We start from the raw sequence: 11,146 nt of genomic DNA, 5'->3' as shown, positions 1-11,146 counted from the left end.
AGAATTATGTCTTAGGATGCATATGAGGATAAGAAAAAGCTAAGCTATTTGAAGTCATTCTGTGGTTAACACAATGCTCCAAAAATGGCATGCTGTAAAAAGTGAATGCCTCAAAAAAAGGTGTCTTTGAGGCAAGAAAGTGACAATTTAACAATGTGCAAGACAGTTCTTGAAATTCCAAGTCCAGGGAACATGTTGCGCGAGCTTCTAACAGAAGAAATAAAACACATCCTCCCAGGGCGTATTGAATTAAAATCACAATGCACTAGTAAATGATGAAAAGAGAATGAACAGAATAATACTGTCCACAGGGATTATGACCTTTGTGTTCCATAACAAATTACACTGAGGCATGAAAATCATGTTTCTATTCTGACCGTGCCACTCTGCTTCCTGCAGAAGCCTTTATAATTAACCTTTTATGTGACAGAATACTTTTTGCATAATGCTTTCATATTTATTGGTCCATAACTGAGATGGATAAATCATTTTCAAATGTGGAATATGTGTAGAATCTTGACTTCTTGCAGTGAGTTGCAGCTGTACACGGTTTTCAAGTGTACACAATTTAGAGCTGTGCTGAAATAACAAGACTTTGTTTTTCTAGGTTTAAAGTAGAAGAGATTTCAATAGGCAGCCTTTATTAACTACTATACAAATCATTCTCTTTTTGTTATTGGGAGACAACAAAATAAGATAGATTTTCTTTCCTTTTTTCAAAAAAGTAGGTTCTCCAAATTAAAAGCATACCATATAATAAAAACAAGTCACAGAACACAAAATTATGCCAACAAAAAATTAATTAAGATGTTTTTCAAGTTCCCAAGTGGATTCATTTACTGACTAGGCACGTTGGTGAGTTGACTATTCTTAAGCAGTCCATAAACAGAAGGAAAGTTCCTGAAAGAGAGGAAAATGAAATATATTTGTATATATCAAGAAATTAATAATAACCATATGCTCTTTTGGGAATGGCAGCGTTTAGAGGACACAGGCAAGTAGACACTTAATAGAAATAAGGATGTTTATGGAAAACAATGCAAAACAGAATCATTGACATTAAGGACATAAAATATTTGTGTTAAGTAAAGACAGATGAATGATTAACTGGTTTAATGATGATTACACTACTATCCATTATGGTATTTATGGAGTGACTTCAGAATGGTAACGCCTTGTTTTACATAAAATCTCAAATATTAACCTATAAGTTCCTAGGGGTCCACCCTGGCAGAGTCCTTGCATTCTTGTCACCTGATAAGAGACTGAACTTTCAGATCTATTTTAAATTTTATTGCCTGACCCCAAAGAACCTTTTTTGATGTGCTATACGAAACAAAACTGTTATTTAAAAAACTGGCTGGTGATCAGAAAAACAAACAAACAAAACACCCAGTCGCAGTGGAGAAATGGCCACTGTGGTGATGTTGACTTCTCATGGCTCTGTCACACGTCCCAGGCCCTAGGTAACTGTTCAATACCACAAAGTGTGCTGAAAACAACTCAGGACACCGCTGATGGCTCCACAGGACCCAGCCCCCTCCTATGTCTCCAGAGGCATCTCTTTCATTTCTCTCCCAGCACATTATATTCCAGCAGCTGCTTATATGTTCCCAAAACAAATGATGCCATTTCATGTCTTGGTTGACACCCTCCTCTCCCACCTGTATTAGCTTATTATGTCTTAACATTTTCTCCTCCCTTCCTGGCTTGCAAGATTTCGACTTTCAAAACTCCAGATTTTATTTCTTCCTTTGTCCTCGGAGCAAGTTCATCTCTTTCTCCTCTGCACCATCTCTGCCCTTCTCTAGCCTTTTATTACTGCAGAGCGCCAGGGACAGTGTGGGCATCTCAGTGTCACCTGCATAAAGCATCAGCACTGGTAGGATCAATCAGATGCAAACTGTGATTGAAAGGCGAATCTTTTAGTTACACATTGAATACAGTAAATCTACTGATGAGGGCACTGCTTTCATCAACCAATAAATATTTCTTGAATGGCTTGTGCTGAATGCTTTAAGGTTTATGAAATTTGACAGACACACCTGTGACCCTCAAGGAGCATACTAGGGATGAAGGACATTTACACAGCTCCAAACTGTCAACCAGCAGGTCAGAATGAGACATCTGCCAATCGAGTCCCCTCAGCCAGGGTTCTCATGGGGAGAGAAGAGAAGGTTCTTCTGGCTGAGAGAGAAAAGATCTTGAAGAAATGGCAGGATCTGGATAACCAGAGAAGGGGAGAGGGTGGGCAATGCCCGTGCAGGGGAGATCCTGTCTGTTTCCTCAGAGAGCCTGTAGGCCTCTCCTGCTACCCTGGTGTGGCTACCATAGTCCCACAAAGCCTGCCCCACCATGGGCCAGCCCTTAACAATACACTTGCTGATGTAAATAAGCCCCAGGAATGCGAGGAGACCAGCAGGAGTCTGAGGAAGGGTCACAGGACTTTCAGCTCTCCCCATAAGACGCAGACCAGTGTCCAGGAGGTGTCCTTACTGGACCCAGCACGCCCTGCATCTCCTTGCTAAATCGCACAAGTAGCCAGCCTGCCACATGCCAGACGTCATGCTGGGTATAGAAGACCATTTTAAACCAACTTTTGGGCAGATGAGTTTCTGGAGTGGCCACAGGAGCTAATCTTGTAGATCATAATGCAAACATACAGCATTTAGATAGGTTTCTTTTACAAAAGCATATTAAAATGCACCATGATCTCTATGGGAAACATCTATAAAATCCCAGTAAGTCTACTTTAACAATTCATTCCACAGATGTTTATAGACATGGCTTCTTGCATTGTCTTTAATGGGAGCAAAATGTTAGAAACTAACTATATCTCTGTCAGTAGTTGTTTGGATTATGGCTCTTTCATAGAAATATTATTCAGCCAATACAAAGAAAAAGGTAACTTTCTAGTATAAAATAACAGAAAATGAGCTCTAAGACATACTTCAAAGTAAAACGAGGGGGAGAAAATGGTATAATGTTTTCTATGTAAAAAATAGTGATAATTTTAAAAAAATGCTTTACTTATGCACAGACTATCTCGGGAAAGATACAGGAAAATCATTACAGAGAGTTGCCTGTGGGTGTGTGGGGGTAAAGGTGGGAATTAAGACCACTGTGTGTGTATATTTTGTACCAAGCACATGTATTACCGACTAAATAAAGGACATATTTTGGTTTTCCAACTTCACATTCATCATTGAAAACAATCTAATGATTAGAGAAACATCACACTTCCACTAAGAAAACAAATGAATACAAATGCTCCTCATCTTAGGATGGGGTTATGTCCTGTAAACCCGTTGTAAGTCAAAAACATTAAGTTGGAAATGTACACGATACACTTAACCTACCAAACATCATAGCTTAGCTTAGCCTACCTTAAACATTGCATATGGTTGGGCTGAATCATCGAACACAAGGCCTATTTTATAATAAAGTTTGATATCTCAAGTAATTTCTGAATGCTGTACTCAAAGTGAAAAACAAAATGGCTCACTGCCAGTGCCTGGCATTGCAAGAGTATCATACTGCTATGGCTAGCTGCAGAAAAGATACGTATTCAAAATCTGAAGTACAGTTTCTACTGAACATGCATTAGCGACTGTCTGTACCGAAAAGTGCTCAGTGTTAGTGTTTCAAGAATTATAGGTTCATTTGTTCACTCGTTCATTCCCCACCGAACACCTTGTCAGTTCCCACTATGTCTATGTGCCAGGCAGTGTGCTAGTATTTAGAAGTACAAGTCCAATAAGACATGGTTATTCTTTTTTTTTTTTTTAAATTTATTTATTATTATTATACTTTAAGTTGTAGGGTACATGTGCATAACGTGCAGGTTTGTTACATATGTATACTTGTGCCATGTTGGTGTGCTGCACCCATCAACTCGTCATTTACATCAGGTATAACTCCCAATGCAATCCCTCCCCCCTCCCCCCTCCCCATGATAGGCCCCTGTGTGTGATGTTCCCCTTCCTGAGTCCAAGTGATCTCATTGTTCAGTTCCCACCTATGAGTGAGAACATGCGGTGTTTGGTTTTCTGTTCTTGTGATAGTTTGCTAAGAATGATGGTTTCCAGCTGCATCCATGTCCCTACAAAGGACGCAAACTCATCCTTTTTGATGGCTGCATAGTATTCCATGGTGTATATGTGCCACATTTTCTTAATCCAATCTGTCACTGATGGACATTTGGGTTGATTCCAAGTCTTTGCTATTGTGAATAGTGCTGCAATAAACATACGTGTGCATGTGTCTTTATAGCAGCATAATTTATAATCCTTTGGGTATATACCCAGTAATGGGATGGCTGGGTCATATAGTACATCTAGTTCTAGATCCTTGAGGAATCGCCATACTGTTTTCCATAATGGTTGAACAGGTGCTGGAGAGAAATAGGAACACTTATACACTGTTGGTGGGATTGTAAACTAAGACATGGTTATTCTATCTTTAAGGAACTTCCAAGTCTTGCAGTCAGGGAGAAAAACCCACCGACAAGCAGAACAGAAATCTAGCCTCAGGATAACACCACCATCCCTGCACACTTCACAGTGGTACCTGTTTGTTTATTCTATCTCTTTGTTTTGACTGTCTGTTAGGTACTAGGAACTGTGTTAGGTAGCAGACACGTAAATCCTGCCAGCGGTGGTTCAGATGAGATAAACACACAGGACAGAACTTAATAACCTGGTAAGTTCTCCTCAAACGTAAGGATGACTAACTTAATCTAATAAGGCCAAACAGACCTCGTACATCGTCCTGTACTATCAGCCACCGAGCTACCACATCCACTTTATTCACTCAGACATCCGATGGCTTGTTCATTTATCACTTACTAGGCGTGAGACAGGGTAACTGCACTAAAGATGTTGACAATCTGGTGGGAGGAAAGGAGGGTCAACAGCCAATCTCAGGATACTGTACTGCAGAATTCATAGAGTAAGACGAGGGTCCACAGAAGAGCTGCGAACATGGCGGGCTAGGGAGGGCCTCCAGGGTGAGGGGATGCTTCAAGTTCCACTGGGAAGTCTGGATAGGCCAGCAACAACTAGCTAGACCAAGAGCTGGGTGAGAGTTGTGTTCATTCATTTGTGTTCATTTATTTGAGTGGGGTAAGGAACTGTGACTTTGGGCGGAGAATGGCACTGATAGGAAAGCTCTAGATGGTTTTCAGTCTATCAGCGCTGGACCACAGTGGGGTGGGGTCAGAGCATGCTGTGCTCCAGGCGGCTGGGGAGGCCAGAGCAGAATCACACCGGGCTTGATGTTCAGAGCCAAGGAGGCTGAGTTTTATCCTGAAAGTCACTGAAGGACTCATCACATTAAGATCTGAAAAATGATTTCAGCAATGGGTGCTAATCACTAAAATATACAACAGAGATTCTTGAAACAGGAATGTCAGTCAGAATCAACTTCAACCGGACAGGATTTTCCATCGATAAGGGAGGGTGAAATTCAGACTGAAAAATGATCTGCAGTCTTTCCCAATCAGAAATAGAATCAGGCATAAAATAGATTGTTTTTTTAAAATAAGTATGGATTTTTTCCTTTCTATCCCTACAAAACACTGAATATCAATATAAATAGTAGATAATGTTTGGCAGAAAACAATACACTTTATTTCTTAAATTTATCACATATTCTATAAAACATCTCATATTTTCATTTAACTTTTGACTCTACAGTTTTATTTTTTCTTCAAATCATTAGTTTTAAATTCTGGAACTTGTCTCTGTATACAGTGACCAGAGTCTTTAATTTTGAGTTAAACAAGAGAGCTAGACTATCTAAATTGTAGTGCTGTTCACACGATTGTGTGGGTTTTTTTGGGTCTGGGCTGACCGTTCCTAACATTGCCTGTCAGGAATCATCTTGATCACCACTGACAATGCCATTCACTTACTAAACCCTTACACTGTCAAATAACTATGTGAAGAGATGGTTACAAGAGGATGAAAAAGTGAGAGCACCTATTTTTTAAGGCACGGATTGGCTATAAAATCACTAACCAGTGGAAACAGAAGTTTGTAGAGTTCTTTTTGGAACACAGACTAAATGAGGCACTATCTGCCCAAGGGAATGGAGTAAGTCAAGCTTAAAGGCAAAGAGGATACTACACTTGAAAATGGTTGCACTGAATTTGTGCTTCTTAGCAGAACCTACAAGACCCTTCATTACATGTCCCTTTCCTACCCAGCCAGCATCATCTCTTACTTTCTCTAATGATCTAATATACCTGAAGTTTCCTCAATGATCATGTTTTCTTGTAATGGCAAATATTTACATACAGCAACCAATGAGTTTATTTTTATTTGTTAACCTTTATTTGTGCCAGGCATGCTTTTAATCTTCACAGCAATACTAAGGTAGGTATCACGACTGTCTGGGGAACCTGCAGTTTAGACTCCTGTTTAGAGAGGTTAAGTCACTGACTCAAGGTCACAAAGTGGGTGAAGGGCAGAGCAGAAGTATGGATGCTCCGAGAGGACCTGCCCTGTGTGGTTATCTTCTACTGGTCTTAATATCTCTACGGGCCCCTTCTGTGACCTCTGACCAATCTGCCGGGGTGACACATCTCCCTTCCATGTGCCTAGAAAGCACGTGTATCTCTGTCAGAGCTCTGCAGATGTTGTCTCTGTCCGTTTCCCCAGTAGAGTGTGGCACTTGCAAGGACAACAATGATGTCCTTAATCACTGTCTTCCTGCCATCTGCAACACAGCAGGTGTTCAGGAGATATATCCGAGTAAATACTGATACTGATTTGACTTGGAATACCTGAGACAAGAAGATTCAGAACCTAAACCAGTGAAAGACTCCATGAAGGAATCTGGGGCAGGGGCAGGGAAGAGAGAGAGAAAGGGGCAGTTACCATTCACGATGCTCAGCCTTGTGTGAGATACTCTCTGGGAAACAAGGTAACAAAAATTAAAGGCTCCTTCTCTTAAAGAGCCTTGAATCTAATGGAGGAGCCACTGTAATATAAAGAATGACACTGTAACAACATGGTTAAGATCAAAGACTCTGGATTAAAGTCAATCGGTTCAAATCGGGGCTCTACCAGTTATAAGGTACATGAGCAACATAAGCGTGAAATTCACCTCCTGAAGCTTAAATTTCTTCCTTTTTTAAAATGTAGATGACACCTTCTTATGGCTGTGAGGATTCAATAAAATAATTTACAGAAAGTGATAAGCACATGCTTGGCTGTTATGGCAACTTACAACCAATGTAAGTCATATGATAGCAATAGTAAAATAAGGAAATATAAACCAAGTATGCTCTTTAGAGAGGGCAGAGGGATCACAGCCTGATTTAACTGGTAAGGACACCATGGAAGAGAGGGAATGGGGCTGAGTTCTGAAGGACGGGTATGATTTCTTCATGCAAAGATACAGGCGACAGCAAGTTGTGTGTTATGGGCTGTCACCTCCATTTGGTTTTGCAGTATTTGAATACAGGGTTCCATGTCTTATCAGTCTTTGTATGACCAGTGCCCCTGTTGTGCCCAGTATGGAGCTCATGTTCCATGGATGCTGTCATATAAGAAAATAAATGAATTCCACGGGGGCAAAAACAAAGGTGAGAAGGAAGCAATTCGGGAACAATGAAATGTGCTCTTAGAGACATGAGAAGACAGGCTTATCTATAGCAGGGTCTTCCCATGGAAACAGAAAAAAATCAGGTCTGGTGGAGCATCAGCCAGATAAGAGAAGATCTCGAAGGCCGAGTGGGAAAGTTCCTGTCTGATAGTGATCTGGACCTTTCTGGATCACAATCCCTTTTTACAGTCTGATAAAGTTATGGATGCTTTGAAAAAATGACAAGAAGTATAAAATTGTACAGTATTTCCTATTAATTAACTCTGAAGAGCACCTGAGGATTGACCCTCTACCTCTCCATAATTCTGGATTTATTATTCTATATGCCAACTCCTTAAAAAATTATTTAATAAAGAAAAAAGTTGTGAAAAACTTCAGTAACATCACACACTACAGAGATGCGGTGGACATCACATTCTCATTCCGCGTAAGAGAAAAACAAACAACAACAAAAATCCAAACAGACAAACATAAAGAAAATACAATAAACTTAGTTTGGTCCACAAAAATGATGAGAATTATTTTCTTTCTAAAAGTAATTTAATTATTTCAGGCTAATTTTGGCTATTAGGGAAAACCAAGGTCATATATTTTTCATAGATATTAAATATGTAAATACAACTTTGACAATTAAACTTTACATGATTGTATCACTTTCAGCTTACAAAACACTCTGACGATATTATCTTAATTCTAACAAGTGCATGGGATAAGCATCATTTTCACTGAACTGATAGAGAAAGTGAGACTTGCCCAAAGTCACAGTTACTGGCAGAGCTCAAATACAAACACTGAAAAAGACCCTCTGGAAGATCACGGCCTAAGTAGTATTTTTTGATGCTTTAGAAAAAAAACCAAGAAGAAGTAAAAACAGAGACAAAATTCCGAAGCACAGAAAACCATGCTTCCACAAGACTAAGAGAAATACTGTCAAAAATTTCCAGCATATTTGTGTAATTTTTTTTGCCTATGCATGCACATAGAAAACAAAAATTGAGATATTATATATTAAGTTTGGCAAACTGCTCTTTTTACTGAATAATCTGGAAAATTTTTTTCATGCTATTGACTAGACTGCTAGATATTTTCTGAAGAAAGTAATCTGAATACTTAAATACCAGGATGAACTTGAGCCTCCAATCTCTGCCGCTTATAATGAAGCTTCCTGGGCCTGACTTGTTTACATTCAGGAAGCTTCTTTTCTGACTTTTGGAGTTAATCTGACATAATCACTGGTGTTGTACTAGGAAATCAGCAGGGGAAATTTTCCATGTGACTTCAGATAAGCGTGAAATTGTCTTCATCTTCCACACAGTTCAGGATAATTGGAACAAAAAGGCAAACTTACCTTTGTTTGCTTCAGGTGTTCAACCAGTTCCTGTGACATTCCAAGATGGCTGACATTTCCTAACAAAAGAAAAGACCTTTTTACTCAAAATAAAGAGAAAAAAATCCCCCAAGAAATAAAAATTAAACATTTTACGTAATCTACAATTAAAAAAGCTTAATGATTAAAGAATAACTTTATTAAATATTTGTCAGTTTTAAGAAGTGCCCTCAATTACTAACCAAATAATGTATTACAAATAACTAGTTATGAGGTTTTACAGTTGTTTAATAGGGAGTAATTGGCCCCAATTAAACTGACTAAACTAAGGCTTTTTAGATTACTAAAACAAATTAAACTTTTTAAAATGAGAATTTAGGTGATCTTAAAACTTTTCTAAAATGGATAATGAAACTTGCTAAGTTGTAATCTCCCTGGTTTTATTAGTTATATTAAGATAAATTAAGTGAGATTAAAAATCTTATTTGATTTATTTACCTTTGAAAATGAAGACCGTTTAAGGGTTACACATCCTCAGCCTTGGCGAGTGCGACCTCAATTAGTCAAGCCAGAAAGTCTTTAAAAGCTTTGTGCTTAGTGCTTCCAGCATGGAGCGAGGTGTTCATTAAGGTACCAAAATTCTCATAAAAAATCCAAAGTTGCACTAGTGAAAAAACGCTCAACAAGATGAAAACTGATCACATCTTTTTCAGAAAATCCAGTAGTTATTTTAAAACCAGTTTTTAAACAAGATTTGGTTTTGCGTAGTTTAACGTGCCACTCAAGCAGCTCGATACCATTTGGATTCTTTAAACAGCATTTAAGTCTATGGTGAGTATATAATGGTACATTTAATTTTATACCATTTTTAAAATAAGTTGTACAATGTTTAGTGTGACCCTTTTATGACAAGCATTGTTAAATGAATTCTTTCCCTGTTTACAACTATTTATGAAGGCCTTTTTAAATAAAAAAAACCCATGAAATTGTTAGCTCACACACACAAAATTTCTTTCAAAAGTTTATTTAGTATCAAGCAAGAGGAGACTTTGCTTAACACTACAGAACATTTCAAGACTTGAGTTACAAAAGAATACCACATTATTAGCACTTGTAATTGGCTTCCCTTTTTACGCATGTTGGCAAGAGAAAAAAAAACTAGCATATGGCTGAAAGATCAAATAACTAAATTCTATGGAAACCTTTAAAATGAAAGGTGAGGCTTATGTTAAAAGAATAGATTAACATATTTAGTAAACCTATTTTTTGTTTAACACTAGTTAATCAAAGTTATTTTTTTTCCTTTTGATGACCTATTTTTTCATATACAGACTGGAAATAACAAAATTTTACATGTCTTTTTTTTTTTTTTTTCTGCCCAGGTTGATGTTTCAACAAAGTAGTTTTAAGTTCCATCCATTCAGATTTTAAGCATTTTGATTTATTTAAAAAGGGATTGTTCATAGAAAAAAATTACTTTGAACAGTATACAGGACTGGTGGAGATTGGCTATTTCACAACATCAGACAGTACAATCAGTATCTGCCATATGGCTGGTCTCTGTAGACGCCCTTTGCTGTCCTCGCTGAAGGTGCCTTGTGTCTTGAGTTAGTCCACTCTTCTTGTCCTACAATCAGTAAGATGAACCACAATTAGATCGCTGCCACGAATCCCACAGGCTTCATTTTTCAGACTCTAACTTAGCCCTGAACCAAAGGTACATGTCATATTGAAAATATATACCCCTGGTGTACTGAAAAGAAAAACAAACAAGGAATTTACTTAAATAAATTACAAACACAAGGAAAAATTATCATCTCACTTGCAAAATTTGTCAGCATGAGAAGAAAAACGGTTCTTGTATGTGAAACGGCAACCAACTTTGCAAGGACTTTCCTTTCCGTTACTGATTTAATAACAGTTTACAAGTTCAAGTAGCAAAGAGAATTGCCTTTTGCTAAACATCTGGACATTTATGAGTGAAAAAGAGAACAGGAAAAGGATCACTTAGATGTTTTCCAACAGTAAAAACAAAGAAAAAACATAGATGCACATCTGTGAAGACAAAGGAGAAGAAAACTGGAGAGCAAAATGGGAAGGGGCAGACTGAGAAAGGGAAACATGATCTCACTTTTCATAGGCGCTTTCACCGAAAGACTGAAGGAAAGTTGCATTGGGTTGAACTTCACTTCTCAATAACACTTTACG

At 38.2% G+C, this 11,146-nt stretch overlaps 1 protein-coding gene across 3 annotated transcripts in view; it reads right to left on the bottom strand.

The window, feature by feature from the left end:
- Positions 1 to 594: 594 nt before the first annotated feature.
- Positions 595 to 11,146, bottom strand: part of KHDRBS3 (KH RNA binding domain containing, signal transduction associated 3) — a 201,299-nt gene continuing 190,747 nt past the window's right edge. For 2 of the 3 annotated variants that reach the window (XM_028852934.2, XM_028852937.2), the window contains exon 9: positions 9,947 to 10,565. In XM_028852934.2, coding sequence (XP_028708767.1) covers positions 10,474 to 10,565 — 92 coding nt within the window. In that variant the 3' untranslated portion in view covers positions 9,947 to 10,473. Of the gene's footprint in view, positions 901 to 8,959; positions 9,019 to 9,946; positions 10,566 to 11,146 lie in introns of those variants that run through there. The other variant, XR_013396975.1, reaches the window with a different exon arrangement.

Source organism: Macaca mulatta, chromosome 8 (genome assembly GCF_049350105.2).
Source record: "Macaca mulatta isolate MMU2019108-1 chromosome 8, T2T-MMU8v2.0, whole genome shotgun sequence".
NCBI lineage: Eukaryota > Metazoa > Chordata > Mammalia > Primates > Cercopithecidae > Macaca > Macaca mulatta.
The sequence above is the reverse complement of the archived record's forward strand: the minus strand, read 5'-3'. Positions and strand labels throughout refer to the sequence as shown.